The sequence below is a fragment of the Ranitomeya imitator genome, chromosome 10, assembly GCF_032444005.1.
Source record: "Ranitomeya imitator isolate aRanImi1 chromosome 10, aRanImi1.pri, whole genome shotgun sequence".
Classification (NCBI taxonomy): domain Eukaryota; kingdom Metazoa; phylum Chordata; class Amphibia; order Anura; family Dendrobatidae; genus Ranitomeya; species Ranitomeya imitator.
Window position 1 is genome coordinate 119161225 of NC_091291.1, and position 23663 is coordinate 119184887.

A 23663-nucleotide genomic window follows, 5' to 3' on the forward strand; every position below is an offset into this window, starting at 1 on the left:
TTTTACGCAGGAATTGCAGCTTTTCCTATCTGCAGGTTGCGGTTTCCTTTTCTCCTGCACTGGTCACACAGCTGTAGTGCAGTACAATGACCCAGAACCGCACTGCACCAAACCAACTCCATCCCCCTCCCCCTCCTGCAGCGGCCGCCAGGTGGAGGCGGAACCTTGTCTGCTGGTGCAGGCGTGTCCTCTATTCCACCTTCCCCCAGCTCCTGTCACTTCCGGTTTCCGGTTTGTGGCTGAGCCGTGCAAAAGACAGCAGCCAGGATCGGTGACGACGTGTGTAGCAGGTAAAATGTTACATATACATAATATACCGGTGCGTGGGTGTTTGTGTTCCTTTATCTCAGCACTACGCGCACAGATGTGCTGCTGTCATCGCACTTTCGGTTCCATTGTAAGAGATGACGGCTTCATGTTGTACTGTTCATGGTTTTTTAGTATGGTGAGTAATGAGTGTAGTAGGTAAGGCTTGTGTAAGGGAAACATGCCCCCCATCCTTAATTATTTAACATAATGCAGCAGCCAGTATGGGCAGAGCTGCAGTGTAAAGCAAGGTGCAATGACTCCTCTGTAAATGAATTAGGCTTCAGGTTATGTTCACACGTGTCAGGTTTGTATGTTGCAAATCCTACATGAAATGACTGTATGATCCACATAGGGCGAGCTAACCCTCTGCTTTTTTATGTGTTTTGTGGAAATAAAGAACCTGCTCGCAGGTGAAAATACATGTGGAATTTTTCTGTTCTCATTCATCTTGTAGATGTGGGAGAACTTTCATTTCTAGTGCAGCTTCCTTATGGTTCAATAGTAGTGATGAGCGAACGTCCTTGGGCAAGGTGTTATCTCAGCATGCTCAGGTGCTAGTCAAGTGTCTTCAGCTTGCTAGAATAATATGTTTGCGTCCTCGCGGCTGCATGGCTTATGGCTGCTAAGGTATGTACACACATTGCGGATTTGCCTGTGGAATTTTCTGTGCGGATTCTGCATCTCTTGGCAGAAAACGCAGGTCAAAATCTGCGTGTTTTTGTTGCTGATTAATTGCGTTTTGTTTACCCCTGCGGATTTCTATTATGGAATGGGTGCAGAAACGCTGCAGATCCGCACAAAGAATTGACATGGTCCTTTTTTTAAGCCACTTAGCACAGCATCTTTATTTTCCCATTGATTTACATTGTACTGTAAGTCACTTGTGGATCTGCAGCGTTTCTGCGTGGCTCAGTCTAGGTGACCAAAAAGAGGGAAAGACAGAAACATGCAGAACGGTCAAACCTAATGTAACGATGAATTGCAAAGGGGTCACCCAGGATGAGACAACAGCGAGCGGTGTGCATAACGTCACGATTCCCCACTGTGACCAAGTGGTCATGTGACCGCAGGTATATTATTTGCGTACTTGAGGTCGTGTGTCGGCTAGAGTCTCTTCAGTTTTTCTTAATTCACTTCAATTGTGAGAAGCGCAGAAGTGCATGTGGGGCGCCCCCTGTCACATGGCCAACTTGTTCAAAGGCCAGACAACTACTTTAATTTTCCCCCCTCGCGGACAGCCCTCCCCTGCACATAGACACCCCACAGACAGCCCCCGGGTGTCTGTTTCCGGGGGGACAGATGGACCCCCTTCCTCCGCTGACAGACTCCTTTGCTGACGGAACCCCCTTCCTCTGCTGACGGACCCGCCGCTGACAGACCCCCCTTCCCAGCGGAGGGCAGAGGGGTTCATCGGAAGGGGGGGTGTCCGTCAACGGAGGGATCCGTCACCACTAGTGTGGTGAGTGAACGTGTTATCTGAGCATGCCCGGGTGCTAACAGAGTGTCTTTGACGTGCTCGAATAATATGTTTAAGTCGCTGAAGCTGTTAGACAGCCGCAACACATGCATGTATTGTCTGTTAGGTCATAAACTTTGCTTATTTGGTTTCACACAGATTTGATTGCAGAAGGTTGAAAGCTTAACCCCTTTCTGCCATCAGACATACTATTCCGTCCATGTGGGGTGGGCTTTACTTCCCACGGACGGAATAGTACGTCATAGGCGATCGGCCGCGCTCACGGGGGGGAGCGCGGCCGATCGCGGCCGGGTGTCAGCTGCTTATCGCAGCTGACATCCGGCACTATGTGCCAGGAGCGGTCACGGACCGCCCCCGGCACATTAACCCCCGGCACACCGCGATCAAACATGATCGCGATGTGCCGGCGGTGCAGGGAAGCTTCCCGCAGGGAGGGGGCTCCCTGCGTGCTTCCCTGAGACCCCCGCAGCAACGCGATGTGATCGCGTTGCTCCGGGGGTCTCTCACCTCCTCCCTGCAGAAAGTCCCGGATCCAAGATGGCCGCGGGTCCTGCAGGGAGGGAGGTGGCTCACCAAGTGCCTGCTCAGAGCAGGCACTTGGTAACGCTGCAGCGCTGTTTGACAGATCGGTGATCTGTCAGAGTGCTGTGCAAACTGGCAGATCACCGATCTGTATTGTCCATCCCTGGGACAAAGTAAAAAAGTAAAAAAAATTTATTACAAGTGTGTAAAAAAAAAAAAAAAAAATCCTAAATAATGAAAAAAATATATATATATTATTCCCATAAATACATTTCTTTATCTAAATAAAACAATAAAAGTACACATATTTAGTATCGCCGCGTCCGTAACGACCCGACCTATAAAACTGGCCCACTAGTTAACCCCTTCAGTAAACACCGTAAGAAAAAAAAAAAAAGAGGCAAAAAACAACGCTTTATTATCATACCGCCGAACAAAAAGTGGAATAACACACGATCAAAAAGACAGATATAAATAACCATGGTACCGCTGAAAGCGACATCTTGTCCCGCAAAAAATGAGCCGCCATGCAGCATCATCAGCGAAAAAATAAAAAAAGTTATAGTCCTCAGAATAAAGCGATGCAAAAATAATTATTTTTTCTATAAAATAGTTTTTATCGTATAAAAGCGCCAAAACATAAAAAAAATGATATAAATGAGGTGTCGCTGTAATCGTACTGACCCGAAGAATAAAACTGCTTTATCAATTTTACCAAACGCGGAACGGTAGAAACGCCCCCCAAAAGAAATTCATGAATAGCTGGTTTTTGCTAATTCTGCCTCACAAAAATCGGAATAAAAAGCGATCAAAAAATGTCACGTGCCCGAAAGTGTTACCAATAAAAACGTCAACTCGTCCCGCAAAAAACAAGACCTCACATGACTCTGTGGACCAAAATATGGAAAAATTATAGCTCTCAAAATGTGGTAACGCAAAAAATATTTTTTGCAATAAAAAGCGTCTTTCAGTGAGTGACGGCTGCCAATCATAAAAATCCGCTAAAAGCCCGCTATAAAAGTAAATCAAACCCCCCTTCATTACCCCCTTAGTTAGGGAAAAATAAAAAAAATTTAAAAAATGTATTTATTTCCATTTTCCCATTAGGGTTAGGGTTAGGACTAGGGCTAGGGTTAAGGCTACAGTTAGGGTTGGGGCTACAGTTAGGGTTAGGGTTTGGATTACATTTGCGGTTGGGATTAGGATTAGGGGTGTGTCTGGGTTAGAGGTGTGGTTAGGGTTACCGTTGGAATTAGGGTTAGGGGTTTCAGTTATAATTGGGGGGTTTCCACTGTTTAGGCACATCAGGGGCTCTCCAAACGCGACATGGCGTCCGAACTCAATTCCAGCCAATTCTGCGTTGAAAAAGTAAAACAGTGCTCCTTCCCTTCCGAGCTCTCCCCTGTGCCCAAACAGGAGTTTACCCCAACATATGGGGTATCAGCGTACTCAGGACAAATTGGACAACAACTTTTGGGGTCCAATTTCTCCTGTTTCCCTTGGGAAAATACAAAACTTTTGTGGGGAAAAAAAAGATTTTTTAATTTTCACGGCTCTGCGTTATAAACTGTAGTGAAACACTTGGGGGCTCAAAGTTCTCACAACACATCTAGATAAGTTCCTTTAGGGGTTTAGTTTCCAATATGGGGTCACTTGTGGGGGGGTTCTACTGTTTAGGTACATTAGGGGCTCTGCAAATGCAATGTGACGCCTGCAGTCCATTCCATCTAAGTCTGTATTTCAAATGGCGCTCCTTCCCTTCCGAGCCTTCCCATGCGCCCAAACGGTGGTTCCCCCCCACATATGGGGTATCAGCGCACTCAGGACAAATTGGACAACAAATTTTGTGGTCCAATTTCTCCTGTTACCCTTGGGAAAATACAAAACTGGGGAATAAAAAATAATATTTGTGGGAAAAAATTTTTGTTTTATTTTTACGGCTCTGCATTATAAACTTCTGTGAAGCTCTTGGGGGGTCAAAGTGCTCACCACACATCTAGATAAGTTCCTTAGGGGGTCTACTTTCCAAAATGGTGTCACTTGTGGGGGGTTTCAATATTTAGGCACATCAGTGGCTCTCCAAACGCAACATGGCGTCTCATCTCAATTCCTTTGAATTTTGCATTGAAAAGTCAAACGGCGCTCCTTCCCTTCCGAGCTCTCCCATGCGCCCAAACAGTGGTTTACCCCCACATATGGGGTATCAGAGTACTCAGGACAAATTGTGCAACAACTTTTTGGTTCCAATTTCTTCTCTTACCATTGGGAAAATAAAAAATTGGGGGTGAAAAGATAATTTTTGTGAAAAAAAAATATATTTTTTATTTTTACGGTTCTGCATTATAAACTTCTGTGAAGCACTTGGTGGGTCAAAGTGCTCACCACACCTCTAGATAAGTTCCTTAGGGGGTCTACTTTCCAAAATGGTGTCACTTGTGGGGGGTTTCAATGTTTAGGCACATCAGTGGCTCTCCGAACGCAACATGGCGTCCCATCTCAATTCCAGTCAATTTTGCATTAAAAAGTCAAATGGCGCTCCTTCGCTTCCAAGCTCTCCCATGCGCCCAAACAGTGGTTTACCTCCACTTATGGGGTATTGGCGTACTCAGGACAAATTGTACAACAAGGTTTGGGGTCCATTTTCTCCTGTAACTCTTGGCAAAATAAAACAAATTGGAGCTGAAGTAAATTTTTTGTGAAAAAAGGTTAAATGTTAATTTTTATTTAAACATTCCAAAAATTCCTGTGAAACACCTGAAGGGTTAATAAACTTCTTGAATGTGGTTTTGAGCACCTTGAGGGGTGCAGTTTTTAGAATGGTGTCACACTTGGGTATTTTCTATCATATAGACCCCTCAAAATGACTTCAAATGTGATGTGGTCCCTAAAATATAATGGTGTTGTAAAAATGAGAAATTGCTGGTCAACTTTTAACCCTTATAACTCCCTAACAAAAAAAAATTTTGGTTCCAAAATTGTGCTGATGTAAAGTAGACATGTGGGAAATGTTACTTATTAAGTATTTTGTGTGACATATCTCTCTGATTTAATTGCATAAAAATTCAAAGTTGGAAAATGGCAAAATTTTAAAAATTTTCGCCATGTTTCCGTTTTTTTCACAAATAAACGCAGGTAATATCAAATAAGTTTTACCACTATCATGAAGTACAATATGTCACGAGAAAACAATGTCAGAATCACCGGGATCCGTTGAAGCGTTCCAGAGTTATAACCTCATAAAGGGACAGTGGTCAGAATTGTAAAAATTGGCCCGGTCCATAACGTGCAAACCACCCTTGGGGGTAAAGGGGTTAAAGACTCATTCAGAATCGCCCTCTGCCCCCCATAGAAAGGAAATTAACCGTTTTTCATCCATTTTTGGTCCGTGTCCTTTTTTTTTATTAGTGTTGCATAAGGTTTTGTCATATGCAAAAAATAATCATTTCCAAACTTAATCCATTAAATTGTAGAAAGCTGCACTGAAATGACACACAGACGACCTGTAAGTGCTGAGTTTTTTCATTGATTGGTGATTTTGATTGGCTTAAAAAGAGACAGGTTTCTTTTCTTTCTTCCGGATAGTCGATCTGCAAAGTTTATATCAAGAACTTTGCACTCACATAAGGATGCAAATGTGAATTCTTTATTCTACTGATGCAATCCACAACGATATATAATTGGTCTGCAAAAACCACGGGCATGTAAAGAGTCTATAATGGGTACATGTTCTATCCAAGAGAAGCACGGATGTGTGAATCGGGAATAATACGGTACAACCCAAGTAGCTGAGACAGAGATAAATCTCAGTCACACCTTGTTGAAAAATTCTGCACAAAAAAATTTGTACTGTGGACTTTCAAATCTGCAGCTAGTTAATTCTTTTTTTTTTTGTGGATTTTCTACCCCTAAGGGTACCGTCACACAGTGCAATTTTCATCGCTACGACGGCACGATTCGTGACGTTCCAGCGATATAGTTACGAGATCGCAGTGTCTGACACGCTCCTGCGATCAGGGACCCCGCTGAGAATCGTACGTCGTAGCAGATCGTTTGAAACTTTCTTTCGTCGTCTAGTGTCCCGCTGTGGCGGCATGATCGCATGGTGTAACATATATCGTATACGATGTGCGCATAGTAACCAACGGCTTCTACATCGCACATACGTCATGAAATTATCGCTCCAGCGTCGTAGATTGCAAAGTGTGACAGCAGTCTACGACGCTGGAGCGATATTGTTACGATGCTGGAGCGTCACGGATCGTACCGTCGTAGCGATGAAAATTGCACTGTGTGACGGTACCCTTAGATAGATCAGACATGTTGGGTGTTAACATGCCCTGCCCTTTTTCTTTTTTTTTATTATGGGAGATGATGTTAGAGGATCACTTGCTCCTCTCTCCCTATTATGGACGATTGCTTAGCCAAGTTGATAGACCCCATATTTGAGGGTAATAGCTGTTTGCCAACAGCTGTCTATGGCGTATTCCACCATTGCTCTGCAGTTCTGCTATAATGGAGGATGTGTGGCCATAATAGCTTGGCTACTGAAACCTTTAGCAATCTCAATGTCCGGTGCCTAGGTATGCTTCACAGGGTCAGCAGCTGGTAGATCATTGTCTATACTTTGATCAGTGTCTGGTCTATAAACCTAGATAACTGTGTGCTGACACATTGATTACTGCTGGTTGTATTAACACCATTGACTATAATCTTTGTCTTTTATAGTCTGTAGAATGTTTGCATGAAGGTAACTATTTCTATTCATTACGCAGCCATTAGAGCTATGGCTAGATACATATTAGAACAGCTTATCTTAATTGGCCTTATCAGTGTTCCAGCAAGATTTTGGCATTTTTGCCAAAAGAAAATAACCCTGCAGACATTACTTAATTACCTAATGCCCGATCACTGATATATGCACCTTGGAGTGAGGTATCTGTATCTTATAACACATGTGACCAGGACTCAGATGCACCTACTTGCTACCATCTTGTACTGAAAGATGTAAAACAAAAACATGCAATAAAATATAGAAGTTTTAAGGCCCCCATCCAAATTAATCTAACATCGGCCGATATCGAGTGGTTCAAATGACATCCTAATGTGGGGGACCTGGACAGATGATTGATGGGGGAGTTAAGGGTGCTGCATGTCTGACTTTGGACTACCTATTCTTTTGTTCTCCTTGAGATAATCTGTCGCCAGAGCGAGTTGTCTAACGAGTTGTCTATAGAGCAGAGAGGGTTTCCGGCTGAACCATGAAGCCTTCCATAAAGCACCCAAGGTTTATGGGGAGCTTAACTCTTAACGCTTAATGACATATGTCCATTGTCAGGGAGTACGATACAGATGAGATATACGGTTTTGTATACAGAGTGTATAATACAATGGGGTTTTCTGTAGCCAAAAGGGCTGAATCCAGTTGTCTAAATCAGTGGTGATATCCCTCACTGCGTGATATGAAGGTGGTGGGCTGATGAAGGATAAACGGGACCCTTTGTATGTATATTGGGGGTAAAGAGCTCACAGCTTCAAACACTTCTGTGATCACAAGGTGAGACATAGTGTCTCCAGGTTAGAGGGGGAGCACATAGAAGGGGTATAAAAGACTGAAACATAGCCCAGACCTGGGAGTGAGGAAGAAAGGAAGAAAAGACATTAAGAGTCCCTAGGGAGGATGGAAAGGATTCAGGTAGGACTCCTTGGAGGAGAGAAGAGCGTTCGGGAAGTCATCTCTTGGAAAGGGGGTACAGGGAGCGATGAAGAGGGCCCTGCCAATGACCGGATGGTCCACGGTGCTGGGGGCTCAGGAGACATAACAAGGAGGCTCCAAAAGAGAGGAAATGATTGGAGATACAGAGCCAAGTGTTGGATGGGTTCCTTCTTGGGAACTGTGACATTAAGGAAATGACTGAACGATATTGTGTTTTCTGGGGTAACGATCGCCGTATGATTCCTTGTAATAGTTGCTTGCAGGATGACCGAAGGGGTGGATAGGAGGGAAGGCTGGTTCATATCTGTGTTTTGCATCATAATGCAGAAAACTGACGGATCGCATTAGACGTCAGTGGGGTCAGTCTGGCGACATTCGTCATGTATCAGAACCGTTCCTGGCATAAACTACATTTCTATAAATTAAATTCTAGTCTTAGTTCACACGGTCTGCGTGCAGATCTTCTGGCCCAAAATAATTGCCCCGTATATGCCTAGGACACTTTCAGTTGGTCTGGACATTGTGGTCCGGACACAGACGTCTGAATTCAGCCTAATAATATAGAGTACTGGACTTCATGACCCATTACTGTGATTGGCGTATAATTAATACGCACGCCAGATCAATTTTCTGGCAGATGATGCCCATTTAAATCCATCAGCTGGACATTTACACACCAAATCCTGACTATATTGATCTGACTGGACAGAATATTGGTCAGATATGTGGACTTGCAAAGTCAGAACCCACACCCTGAGGTTTATGGGAAGAGTCTGCTGCCGGGATCCCATTATTTGGCTTGTTCTGCAGAATTTGCCTGCTCAGTTCTGTGACCTTACCCTCCTCCGTCCTTGATGTTGTGTTGTCGCAGCCGGTTTATTTATATCGTACGTTTTCTATCATTACATTGTTTTGCACTTTGCTCATTCAAAGGATCGAGCTGCAGCTGCTTTGGTAATCCGGACATTAGCACAATAAATATTTGCGTGGCATTGTGTAACCCATAGTGCCATGTTTGCTTATAAACAGGGTCCTCCACCTTGTGCTTTACCATAGCAGGTTCATAGGAAAGTTGGAGCTTGTTGCCAGCTTCTACGTGGCTGCTTTCTGCCAGAAATGATGCCCCCCTTATCCATAGTCTGTGTCTGGTACTGCACCTCAGCCTTATTTGCTGTATTGGGTCTAGACGTGAACTTTTTCGAATGATTATGACATATCGGAAAAGTGAAATGGCAAATAATTCCGGTTCCTTATCAGCCTTTTTTTGTCTCTTGCAGGAAGGAAATCGCTTCACAACTGCATCGTATTTCCCGATCTATGAAGGATCATGGTGTCTAAGCAGGCTTTCCTTTTCAGCTTAGGTTCCCTCTACCTATCCCTCCTATTTATATTCCTCCTCATGGATGTGTATGCCAGGCCGGCAAACAATTCTGCCTTAAAGGATAAACCGGTGGACAATAAGGACGAGAACGAAATCTTGCCCCCAGACCACCTTAACGGGCTGAAGATGGAAATGGATGGTCACCTCAACAAGGAGTTCCATCAAGAGGTCTTCTTAGGCAAAGAAATAGAAGAATTTGACGAGGATTCAGAGCCAAGAAAGAACAGGAGGAAGCTGACGGCCATCTTTTCAAAGTAAGTCAACGATGGAGCTTGGATAGTGGTACCATGTATGTGATCAGATGTACTGGTATAAACTGCTCCTGAAAGGATCATAGTCAAGTCAGACCTTGGTTTTACCTTTTTTTTTTTATGGCCAAAAAGTGGGTGCACCTCTAAATAACATGGGGTTAAAACACACGAGTTCACTGCAATCGTAACCTTCCATATAAGAAAAGAAACACATTGCTTAAACTGCATAAAAATATGTGTAAAATGGAGAAATTGACCATAAAAGGTGAATGTATTGCTCTTTAGCGGATGCTATTTTCCACCCCATCAAAGGGCTCTAAAAGTGAACCTGGAAATTATAGGCCAGTAAGTCTAACCTCTATTGTTGGTAAAATATTTGAAGGGTTTCTGAGGGATGTTATTCTGGATTATCTCAATGAGAATAACTGTTTAACTCCATATCAGCATGGGTTTATGAGAAATCGCTCCTGTCAAACCAATCTAATCAGTTTTTATGAAGAGGTAAGCTATAGGCTGGACCACGGTGAGTCATTGGACGTGGTATATCTCGATTTTTCCAAAGCGTTTGATACCGTGCCGCACAAGAGGTTGGTACACAAAATGAGAATGCTTGGTCTGGGGGAAAATGTGTGTAAATGGGTTAGTAACTGGCTTAGTGATAGAAAGCAGAGGGTGGTTATAAATGGTATAGTCTCTGACTGGGTCGCTGTGACCAGTGGGGTACCGCAGGGGTCAGTATTGGGACCTGTTCTCTTCAACATATTCATTAATGATCTGGTAGAAGGTTTACACAGTAAAATATCGATATTTGCAGATGATACAAAACTATGTAAAGCAGTTAATACAAGAGAAGATAGTATTCTGCTACAGATGGATCTGGATAAGTTGGAAACTTGGGCTGAAAGGTGGCAGATGAGGTTTAACAATGATAAATGTAAGGTTATACACATGGGAAGAGGGAATCAATATCACCATTACACACTGAACGGGAAACCACTGGGTAAATCTGACAGGGAGAAGGACTTGGGGATCCTAGTTAATGATAAACTTACCTGGAGCAGCCAGTGCCAGGCAGCAGCTGCCAAGGCAAACAGGATCATGGGGTGCATTAAAAGAGGTCTGGATACACATGATGAGAGCATTATACTGCCTCTGTACAAATCCCTAGTTAGACCGCACATGGAGTACTGTGTCCAGTTTTGGGCACCGGTGCTCAGGAAGGATATAATGGAACTAGAGAGAGTACAAAGGAGGGCAACAAAATTAATAAAGGGGATGGGAGAACTACAATACCCAGATAGATTAGCGAAATTAGGATTATTTAGTCTAGAAAAAAGACGACTGAGGGGCGATGTAATAACCATGTATAAGTATATAAGGGGACAATACAAATATCTCGCTGAGGATCTGTTTATACCAAGGAAGGTGACGGGCACAAGGGGGCATTCTTTGCGTCTGGAGGAGAGAAGGTTTTTCCACCAACATAGAAGAGGATTCTTTACTGTTAGGGCAGTGAGAATCTGGAATTGCTTGCCTGAGGAGGTGGTGATGGCGAACTCAGTCGAGGGGTTCAAGAGAGGCCTGGATGTCTTCCTGGAGCAGAACAATATTGTATCATACAATTATTAGGTTCTGTAGAAGGACGTAGATCTGGGGATTTATTATGATGGAATATAGGCTGAACTGGATGGACAAATGTCTTTTTTCGGCCTTACTAACTATGTTACTATGTTACTGACCTATCGGTCTTCATGATTTTGTGAGTACAGACAAGCCGATGTTAAACAGCGGCCCCCCGGGACTGCCGTTATTAGGCCATGCCAGAGATGTGCCCTAGTACGTGGTCTGTCAGTCCTTCCAACACTCATAGGCTACAATGCTTTGTAATATTTTGTACGCCAAAGCATTATTCCACCAATGTAATGATCGCTGTAAATAAAGTTTAATAGTTTCATAAGTTTTTGTAATTCAATATTAGATATAATTTGAGATAAATTATTATATACACCACATGTTATAATCAGTATGTTTAAAACAAAAAAACACTGAAAAAAAGTTATACTTTTTTAATTATTTATATTTTCATTCCTTGAAGATAAAGGAGTTGTCTCCACATAGAAATGCAGTAAACTGATTGGACAACTCCTTTATCTTCATTCAGTGAAAGTATAGGTAATTTATTACAAGTGATGAGTGAGCGTGCTCGGATAAGGTGTTATCTGAGCATGCTCGGGTGCTAACAGAGTGTCTTCAGTGTGCTCCAAAAATGTGTTCAAATCTGCACCGCTGCATGTCTCGCGGCTGTTAGACAGCTGCAACAATTGCCTGTTTGTTAGACAGTCCCTGCATGTATTGCAGCTGTCGAACAGCCGCTGGGACTCCGGCATATTATTCCAGCACACCTCAAGGCACTCCGTTAGCACCTGAGCATGCTCAGATAACACCTTATCCCAGCACATTCACTCATCGCTATTACTTATCCGACTCAGATCCAGCTACATCTCTGCTGCTGACCTGGACGGCGCGCGAATTTTTGCCTGTAGGACATTATTGCAAGAGAGCTTGGCTGAGTAGATTACACAAGAAGGAAAACACACAGCAAGTCAGCAGGATCTAGGAGCAACATGGCAGATGTGACAACCTACATGGTGAGCTGCAGCATGTGCTACATGTTCACAGATCGACCAGAAGAAGAATCCAATTTCACCTGTCAGAAGTGTAGACTAGTGGCCCTTTTAGAAGAAAAGGTGCGGGGTCTGGAAGAAAGAATAGCAACTTTGAAACTCATCAAAGAGAATGAAGACTTTCTAGACAGAACAGAAGCATCTCTACTGGTCACAGAAGGTGCAAAAAGTGTCAGAGAACCTCCAAAAGCAGATGAGTGGAAGCATGTGACCAAAAGAAGCAAGAAGACCGTGGAGAAATCACCAACCACACAACTGAAGAATCGATATCAAATCTTTGTAGAGGATGAAGATGGCACACCTAAGAATGAAGCAATACCAGCAAGCAAAAAAGAAAAGGGCACACAGCAACAAGTGACAGCAAAAAGTACAGCCAAGAAGCAACGAAGAGTGGTGGTGGTGGGAGACTCACTACTGAGAGGCACCGAAGCAGCCATCTGCAGACCGGACATAACTGCAAGAGAAGTATGCTGCCTTCCAGGTGCGATGATCAAGGATGTGACCGATAGGATACCAAAGCTCTTCAGCTCCAAGGACGTCCACCCATTTCTTCTGATACATGTTGGCACCAATGACACGGCAAGGAAAGACCTACCGACAATCTGCAAAGACTTTGAAGAGTTGGGGAAGAAAGTAAAGGAACTGGATGCACAGGTAGTTTTTTCTTCTATCCTTCCAGTAGAAGGGCATGGCACCAGGAGATGGAACAGGATCCTTGATGCAAACAACTGGCTAAGACGATGGTGCAGACAACAAGGATTTGGATTCCTGGACCACGGTGTGAATTACTGGTATGATGGACTCCTCGCCAGAGACGGACTACACCTCAACAAACCTGGGAAACACACATTCGCCAGAAGACTCGCTACACTCATCAGGAGGGCGTTAAACTAGAAGAAGAGGGGACGGGAAGAAAAACCTTAGACTCGAACATAGACGACCCAGGAAAACATACTCAGAAGGGAGGTAAGAACATTTCTAAAACAATCCACAGTGAGGAGATTGGAACAAAACAAAATCCTCTAAACTGCATGCTCGCAAACGCCAGAAGCCTGACAAACAAGATGGAAGAACTAGAAGCAGAAATATCTACAGGTAACTTTGACATAGTGGGAATAACCGAGACATGGTTAGATGAAAGCTATGACTGGGCAGTTAACTTACAGGGTTACAGTCTGTTTAGAAAGGATCGTAAAAATCGGAGAGGAGGAGGGGTTTGGCTCTATGTAAAGTCTTGTCTAAAGTCCACTTTAAGGGAGGATATTAGCGAAGGGAATGAGGATGTCGAGTCCATATGGGTTGAAATTCATGGAGGGAAAAATGGTAACAAAATTCTCATTGGGGTCTGTTACAAACCCCCAAATATAACAGAAACCATGGAAAGTCTACTTCTAAAGCAGATAGATGAAGCTGCAACCCATAATGAGGTCCTGGTAATGGGGGACTTTAACTACCCGGATATTAACTGGGAAACAGAAACCTGTGAAACCCATAAAGGCAACAGGTTTCTGCTAATAACCAAGAAAAATTATCTTTCACAATTGGTGCAGAATCCAACCAGAGGAGCAGCACTTTTAGACCTAATACTATCTAATAGACCTGACAGAATAACAAATCTGCAGGTGGTCGGGCATCTAGGAAATAGCGACCACAATATTGTGCAGTTTCACCTGTCTTTCACTAGGGGGACTTGTCAGGGAGTCACAAAAACACTGAACTTTAGGTAGGCAAAGTTTGACCAGCTTAGAGATGCCCTTAATCTGGTAGACTGGGACAATATCCTCAGAAATGAGAATACAGATAATAAATGAGAAATGTTTAAGAACATCCTAAATAGGCAGTGTAAGCGGTTTATACCTTGTGGGAATAAAAGGACTAGAAATAGGAAAAACCCAATGTGGCTAAACAAAGAAGTAAGACAGGCAATTAACAGTAAAAAGAAAGCATTTGCACTACTAAAGCAGGATGGCACCATTGAAGCTCTAAAAAACTATAGGGAGAAAAATACTTTATCTAAAAAACTAATTAAAGCTGCCAAAAAGGAAACAGAGAAGCACATTGCTAAGGAGAGTAAAACTAATCCCAAACTGTTCTTCAACTATATCAATAGTAAAAGAATAAAAACTGAAAATGTAGGCCCCTTAAAAAATAGTGAGGAAAGAATGGTTGTAGATGACGAGGAAAAAGCTAACATATTAAACACCTTCTTTTCCACGGTATTCACGGTGGAAAATGAAATGCTAGGTGAAATCCCAAGAAACAATGAAAACCCTATATTAAGGGTCACCAATCTAACCCAAGAAGAGGTGCGAAACCGGCTAAATAAGATTAAAATAGATAAATCTCCGGGTCCGGATGGCATACACCCACGAGTACTAAGAGAACTAAGTAATGTAATAGATAAACCATTATTTCTTATTTTTAGTGACTCTATAGCGACAGGGTCTGTTCCGCAGGACTGGCGCATAGCAAATGTGGTGCCAATATTCAAAAAGGGCTCTAAAAGTGAACCTGGAAATTATAGGCCAGTAAGTCTAACCTCTATTGTTGGTAAAATATTTGAAGGGTTTCTGAGGGATGTTATTCTGGATTATCTCAATGAGAATAACTGTTTAACTCCATATCAGCATGGGTTTATGAGAAATCGCTCCTGTCAAACCAATCTAATCAGTTTTTATGAAGAGGTAAGCTATAGGCTGGACCACGGTGAGTCATTGGACGTGGTATATCTCGATTTTTCCAAAGCGTTTGATACCGTGCCGCACAAGAGGTTGGTACACAAAATGAGAATGCTTGGTCTGGGGGAAATTGTGTGTAAATGGGTTAGTAACTGGCTTAGTGATAGAAAGCAGAGGGTGGTTATAAATGGTATAGTCTCTAACTGGGTCGCTGTGACCAGTGGGGTACCGCAGGGGTCAGTATTGGGACCTGTTCTCTTCAACATATTCATTAATGATCTGGTAGAAGGTTTACACAGTAAAATATCGATATTTGCAGATGATACAAAACTATGTAAAGCAGTTAATACAAGAGAAGATAGTATTCTGCTACAGATGGATCTGGATAAGTTGGAAACTTGGGCTGAAAGGTGGCAGATGAGGTTTAACAATGATAAATGTAAGGTTATACACATGGGAAGAGGGAATCAATATCACCATTACACACTGAACGGGAAACCACTGGGTAAATCTGACAGGGAGAAGGACTTGGGGATCCTAGTTAATGATAAACTTACCTGGAGCAGCCAGTGCCAGGCAGCAGCTGCCAAGGCAAACAGGATCATGGGGTGCATTAAAAGAGGTCTGGATACACATGATGAGAGCATTATACTGCCTCTGTACAAATCCCTAGTTAGACCGCACATGGAGTACTGTGTCCAGTTTTGGGCACCGGTGCTCAGGAAGGATATAATGGAACTAGAGAGAGTACAAAGGAGGGCAACAAAATTAATAAAGGGGATGGGAGAACTACAATACCCAGATAGATTAGCGAAATTAGGATTATTTAGTCTAGAAAAAAGACGACTGAGGGGCGATCTAATAACCATGTATAAGTATATAAGGGGACAATACAAATATCTCGCTGAGGATCTGTTTATACCAAGGAAGGTGACGGGCACAAGGGGGCATTCTTTGCGTCTGGAGGAGAGAAGGTTTTTCCACCAACATAGAAGAGGATTCTTTACTGTTAGGGCAGTGAGAATCTGGAATTGCTTGCCTGAGGAGGTGGTGATGGCGAACTCAGTCGAGGGGTTCAAGAGAGGCCTGGATGTCTTCCTGGAGCAGAACAATATTGTATCATACAATTATTAGGTTCTGTAGAAGGACGTAGATCTGGGTATTTATTATAATGGAATATAGGCTGAACTGGATGGACAAATGTCTTTTTTCGGCCTTACTAACTATGTTACTATGTTTGACTGCAGCGATGTGATGTAACCGCTGCAACCAATCGCTGACTAGCAGGCTTGCACCGTCTACATCGAGCAAAAAGAAACGGACAAACCGAACAAAAAAAGTCCAAGACCGAAAAGATAAACACACAATAATCTATGGAAGCATCAAAATGTAAATTTTATTTATATTACATGGACATTTGTATATACATTTATATGCCCTTTGTACTTTGTATATATGTTTGTTTTCATAGTTTCTATGGGCTATATTAGTGACAGATGTTTTCTTACATTTTGTCCATTTATATTTGTGATATATCTATTAGGTGTGTTCTGTGTGGACTGATACACATTGTGTTTTGGTACCGCATTACCAGGTTTTTCTTTCTTCTTTTGTCCCCATGTACCATAAATAAAATTTACATTTTGATGCTTCCATAGATTATTGTGTGTTTATCTTTTCGGTCTTGGACTTTTTTTGTTCGGTTTGTCCGTTTCTTTTTGCTCCAGTTTTGCCGAATGGTCTGCCATTCTTATAGTTACCCCTTATCAAGCTTGGTGATATATATCTTTTTCACCTCAAGGTTATGTTTTTTACATTGCTTGTATAGTGTGCTATTTTCTTAACGTCTACATCGGTAGAGCCTCTCTGCCCAAATGAATAGCTGCGGTGATGTTGACATTCGGCACTGCCACCAATTACTGATGGAGCCGCTGCCCCGGCACTAATGACAGGTGACGTATAACGCCAAAATCGGCTCTGATCTTTGCTCCCTTTAGTGGCCGTTCGTGCTGTTTCTTCGACTTTGATCCGCGGCGGTGACTGATGAATGAGCTGTCAGTCTGATTAATCCCTGACTAATGTGATGTGCCAGACTGATGTGACCTGTCACCGAGGTAGAAATGACATCTCACTTCCTGCAGCTTTTCATCAGTTCATGTGAAACCTCTCTTCTGTGTATGGTTTACCATAAAGGTCTTCCATTACTATATACTTCCTGTCAGCGGATTCTCACTGGCACATACAGGGTGGTTTTATGATCACGGGTCCTTGTCAGGACTTTTAACCTTTTTTTTAAAGGGAATCTGACAGCAGGTCTTTGCTATGTAATTCGAGAGCAGCGTAATGTAGGAGCAGAGACGCTGATTCCAGCAATGTGTCTACTGAGTGATAGAATCAGTTTTGCACTGCCGCAGATCTCTGAATGCTAAGCCCTGGATAACCCCAGCCCACACCACTGATTGGCCGCTTTCTGTGTATCCTGTATATTGACAAAAAGCTGCTAATCATTGACGAGGGCGTGGGTTGGACTAGGAGGCGCAAGACACCTAGTTCTCTAGTAATAATCTCCTGCTGATAAAACTGATTGAATTGAAATGGCAACACAACCCAGTAAGTGACACATCGCTGGAATCGGGGTCTCTGCACCTACATAATGCTGCACTTAGATTACATAGCAAAATCCTGCTGACAAGTTCCCACTAACGACGTGTGATATATATTTTTGGCAGTATATGGAGTGGCTCAGAAGCTTTGCCCTCCCCACACGGCAGGTGCTGGTTCTGTTATAGAGCTGACCGTTATTAGCAGCGACCATAGTTGGCTCTGGTCGCTCCTGTCTAATCAGTGGCCATAGCGTTTAAACGGTGCATTCCCATGTACTTGCCCAATGCCGATGGGTTGTCGGGGCCCTAAGAAAGGCCCTTGTCACCACTGTAATGGTGATCCCGCGGATCCCAGCCTGTGGGCTGAGCTTATAGCTGATGATTTGTGCTATATACCGCAGTACAATCGCAGGTTCGGGTCCCCTATGGGGACTGAGAAATACAGTGAGCAGTAAAGGTAAGAAATGGATATATAGCAGTTTTAACAGATGAAGCCTGGCCTTCATGCATGTGCCTCAGCCCTATACCGATGTGGACCCACATGATACCTGGGTCATCTGTTAAAAATGAGCAAGAAGGCTGCACCCAGCAGCTCCGCCATTGTGATCGCGCAGAGCGCAGCGATCGTTCATCAATGTCTGCCGCATCCGTTGTACTGAGAATCTTTTAGTAGAATTGCCAACAGGTAAAACCCCGACCATCGATTTTTGACTTTGATGATAACGTCCTCGTACAGAAAATGTCGTCATTCTGAGAAAGCCAAACCTACATAGTCGGTAATGGAGCCTTGCTTCACTCTTCCTGTTGGATTCGCCGTTTCTTGTGGCACCTTTACAAGAAATCATATATATAATTTTTTTTTTTATTGTCGAGGCAGACTAAAAAATCTGAAACGTGACTGGTTATTGTGGTTACTGAAAAGTCGCCCACGCAAAGGTGCAGATCTGTGTTACCGTATGTGCCGAGCCTGATCAAATGTGCCCTGATGGGAACACAGCCATATCTATAGGAAAGGTCCGGTGCCCCAGGTCTGCGCTAGTATTGCGGTATATAGCACAAGGGATCAAACAATCCCCTATGGAGGAAATAAAAAAACAAAACAGTGCAAGAAAAATAAATAAAAGTGAATCTCACTCCTTTTTTGCATCTACAAATTAAATTTAAAAAAGCCGATTTTTGGTATCGTCGCACCCATAATAGTCCCATCTATCGCACTATAAAAAGTTTTAAGCCATAAAGTAAACACTAAAGAGGAAAAGAAAAAAAGTAAACCCCCAAATTATCGTTTTAATGTCGCCTCACCTCCCTGCAAAAAATACATTAAAAAGTGATCAAAACAGTGTATTGTATTGGTATCAATAAAGACCACTACTCCGCATGCAGAAGGCAAGCAGTCAAAAAACAAAAAAAAGGGTCTTTAAAAATAGTGTCGCAGACCATTAAAATATTTATCTATCTATTATCTATCTATTATCTATCTATTATCTATCTATTATCTATCTATTATCTATCTATCATCCATCTATTTATCTATCTATCAAATTTTCTATATTTAAGTTTGGTATCACTGTGATAGCACTGACCTAAAGAGTTACAGGTCCTTCTCAAAAAATTAGCATATAGTGTTAAATTTCATTATTTACCATAATGTAATGATTACAATTAAACTTTCATATATTATAGATTCATTATCCACCAACTGAAATTTGTCAGGTCTTTTATTGTTTTAATACTGATGATTTTGGCATACAACTCCTGATAACCCAAAAAACCTGTCTCAATAAATTAGCATATCAAGAAAAGGTTCTCTAAACGACCTATTACCCTAATCTTCTGAATCAACTAATTAACTCTAAACACATGCAAAAGATACCTGAGGCTTTTATAAACTCCCTGCCTGGTTCATTACTCAAAACCCCCATCATGGGTAAGACTAGCGACCTGACCGATGTCAAGAAGGCCATCATTGACACCCTCAAGCAAGAGGGTAAGACCCAGAAAGAAATTTCTCAACAAATAGGCTGTTCCCAGAGTGCTGTATCAAGGCACCTCAATGGTAAGTCTGTTGGAAGGAAACAATGTGGCAGAAAACGCTGTACAACGAGAAGAGGAGACCGGACCCTGAGGAAGATTGTGGAGAAGGACCGATTCCAGACCTTGGGGAACCTGAGGAAGCAGTGGACTGAGTCTGGTGTGGAAACATCCAGAGCCACCGTGCACAGGCGTGTGCAGGAAATGGGCTACAGGTGCCGCATTCCCCAGGTAAAGCCACTTTTGAACCATAAACAGCGGCAGAGGCGCCTGACCTGGGCTACAGAGAAGCAGCACTGGACTGTTGCTAAGTGGTCCCAAGTACTTTTTTCTGATTAAAGCAAATTTTGCATGTCATTCGGAAATCAAGGTGCCAGAGTCTGGAGGAAGACTGGGGAGAAGGAAATGCCAAAATGCCTGAAGTCCAGTGTCAAGTACCCACAGTCAGTGATGGTGTGAGGTGCCATGTCAGCTGCTGGTGTTGGTCCACTGTGTTTCATCAAGGGCAGGGTCAATGCAGCTAGCTATCAGGAGATTTTGGAGCACTTCATGCTTCCATCGGCTGAAATGCTTTATGGAGATGAAGATTTCATTTTTCAGCACGACCTGGCACCTGCTCACAGTGCCAAAACCACTGGTAAATGGTTTACTGACCATGGTATTACTGTGCTCAATTGGCCTGCCAACTCTCCTGACCTGAACCCCATAGAGAATCTGTGGGATATTGTGAAGAGAAAGTTGAGAGACGCAAGACCCAACACTCTGGATGAGCTTAAGGCCGCTATTGAAGCATCCTGGGCCTCCATAACATCTCAGCAGTGTCACAGGCTGATTGCCTCCATGCCACGCCGCATTGAAGCAGTCATTTCTGCCAAAGGATTCCCGACCAAGTATTGAGTGCATAACTGAACATTATTATTTGTTGGTTTTTTTGTTTGTTATTAAAAAACACTTTTATTTGATTGGATGGGTGAAATATGCTAATTTATTGAGACAGGTTTTTTTGGGTTATCAGGAGTTGTATGCCAAAATCATCAGTATTAAAACAATAAAAGACCTGACAAATTTCAGTTGGTGGATAATGAATCTATAATATATGAAAGTTTAATTGTAATCATTACATTATGGTAAATAATGAAATTTAACACTATATGCTAATTTTTTGAGAAGGACCTGTATATTACGGGGTAGATTTTATTGCACATTAAGGCTGTGTGCACACGTTGCTGTTTTTTTCGCGTTTTTTCCCGATAAAAACGCTATAAAACCGCAAAAAAAAACGCATACAATAAGCATCCCATCATTTAGAATGAATTCCGCATGTTTTGTGCACATGATGCGTTTTTTTCCACGAAAAAACGCATCGCGGTAAAAAAACGCAGCATGTTTATTAATTTTGCGGGTTTTTTGCGGATTTCCCACTACAAAATTCATTGGCAAATGTCCGGAAAAAAACGCGGCAAAAACGCATGTGGATTTCTTGCATAAAATTTCAGGTTTTTCTCAGGAATTTTCTGCGAGAAATCCTGAACGTATGCACATAGCCGAAAGTCACAAAATTTAATTTTTATTTATTTATTTTAATGAACTTTAAAAAAAAAAAGTACCCTAAAAACTGAGTAATGATGGTAGATATAATGTTTATCTGCTAAACAAGTAACGTAATAAAGAAGCCGACCTGCCGGCAGCTTAGCTGGGAGGAACGTGTCTCTCACTTTCACGCGGCGCGCTCGTGCTGCTCGCCATGTCTGTCGGGGTGATATCTGGCTCTGTCATAAAAAGGGGTCGGCAGCACGTTACATGTGGTTTCCTGGAGAGAGCACACCTTCATTATCGCACATGAAGCTGGCGGCACATGTGGTTTTCACTGATTTATTTTTCAGACTTTTTTTACAGTAAAGTGAGACCCAAACATAAGAAACGCTGCGAGGAGCGTCGCTCACTTTAGGCTACTTTCACACTAGCGTTTTCTGCAATCCGTCACAATGCGTCGTTTTGCAGAAAAAAACGCATCCTGCAAAAGTGCTTGCAGGATGCGTTTTTTCCCCATAGACTTGTATTGACGACACATTTGCGACGGATTGCCACACGACGCATCCGTCGAGCGATGGATGCGTCGTGCTTCTGCGGACCGTCGGGAGCAAAAAACGCTACATGTAACGTTTTTTTGCTCCTGACGGACCGCTTTTTCCGACTGCACATGCGCGGCCGGATCTCCGTCCCCACCTCCCCGCACCTCACAATGGGGCAGCGGATGCGCCGGAGAAATGCATCCGCTGCCTCCGTTGTGCAATGCGCTAAACGCTAGCGTCGGAATCTCTCCCCGACGCATTGTGACGGGGAGATTCCGACGCTAGTGTGAAAGAAGCCTTACTTGCGTGCCGAAATCATTTATCAAACCTCACACTTGCAGATTAGAAGTGTTCGTCACTAATAATGTGGCCGGTCCCTGGTAGCGTGTGTACCTCTACCGGCACCACGCCGTTTACGTCTACGGAAGCTGTAGCGACAACTGTCACCGTAGATGGTGTGCAAGGGTGACCATGCTTTATTACTACAGCTCCATTCATATGGGGGGCACAGGACCATTTTTATGATTACTGAGGGTCAATGGTCTGACCCCGACTGATCGTACATTTAGCACCCAAGGCAATGGTGCTATCCTTCCAGTTACTGATCAGTGGCGGTCTGACTGCTTGGCAATTAGTGACCCCTGGATTGTTGCTCTAAAATCCGGAGAACGGAGCGCTTTGCAGAAAAAAACGCATCCTGCAAAAGTGCTTGCAGGATGCGTTTTTTCCCCATAGACTTGTATTGACGACACATTTGCGACGGATTGCCACACGACGCATCCGTCGGAGATGTGCGTGCTCGGCCTCTACTTCATTCATTGACGGCGGGTGAAAGTCCAGTGCAGCGATCCGCTATTTCCACCTGACAATAAATGGAGTGATGGCCGAGCATGCGCCGCTCAATTAATAGCCCCATGCTCGGGGCTCCTGAGACCCGATCTCTGGGGGTCCCAGCAGTAGGACCTCTAGTGATGGACAATTCATTCTAAGGGTGAAATAAGCGACTTCTATCAATAGTGTTCAGTGAATCCCCATGTCATGCACCGCCCCGTCATGCCTTGTGCTAGGTAGTCTTACTTAAAGGGGATGTCTCGACCAGCATTTATGCAACTCCGTGCACTTTTAATTCTATGGATCAGAGCTTGCTGATGCAGCCTGGTTGTCTTTGCAAGGAGAACAGCACTTGCAAGTTCTTTTCTATGGAGCTTGCAAGCGCTGTTCTGATCTTGCCTGCATCATGCTCCTCCGGTGCTGCAGAGACACAGCTGCCTCCGCTTCCAACATGGGAGGGCGCACAGTTCGGGCCAGTGGCACCACCGTGCCGCAGGTCAGAACTGTCAATCATCGAGGGATCAGTACTTTCCTGAGAAAGGAACATGAGATCAGCCCTTTAAATTGTCCTGTTCGCTGACTCTTCTCGGGATTTCATTTCTTGGACCAATAGTTTGGGCTCCAGAGTTTCTCCTCATATCTTGGAGTCGGACGAAGCCATGAAGGACGGTCTCCTCGTCTCACCAGTTCTTCACACACTTGTGTTCTCCTGTCTGTCATGCCGATCTATGTATTTGGAAGGTACCGGTCCTGTGAAGTAGCACCACTCTCATTCCAATGTCCACCCCTTTAAAGGGGTTTTCCACTATTTTGGGAAACTTAACAGGATAGTGAGAGATGTAATACTGACCAATGGTCTCTGCCAGTCACCGGACCCTGCAGCCAGTCTGTTGTCTGAGAAGTCAGGGGGCTGATGATCAGAACATTATCCCTTCCGGGCCTGGCAGAGACCCCCAGGACGGCAGTGCTGGAGCAGAAGTGGTAAGTGTTACTTTTACCGATCCTCTGGTTTTTCTTTTTTTCTAAAAAACCCCTTTACGACATCCATTCGTTGCAACGTAGCCTACAATCGATAAATGAATTTATCTATAATTTTAGTATAAACATTACA

General features: G+C 43.3%; 1 protein-coding gene across 1 annotated transcript in view; it reads left to right on the forward strand.

The window, feature by feature from the left end:
- Positions 1-207: 207 nt before the first annotated feature.
- SDF4 (stromal cell derived factor 4) overlaps positions 208-23663 on the forward strand; it is a 44882-nt gene continuing 21426 nt past the window's right edge. The window contains exons 1-2 of the mRNA XM_069742425.1: positions 208-290; positions 9299-9656. Of these exons, the coding sequence (XP_069598526.1) occupies positions 9349-9656 (308 nt within the window). The 5' untranslated portion in view covers positions 208-290; positions 9299-9348. The remainder of the gene's footprint in view (positions 291-9298; positions 9657-23663) is intronic.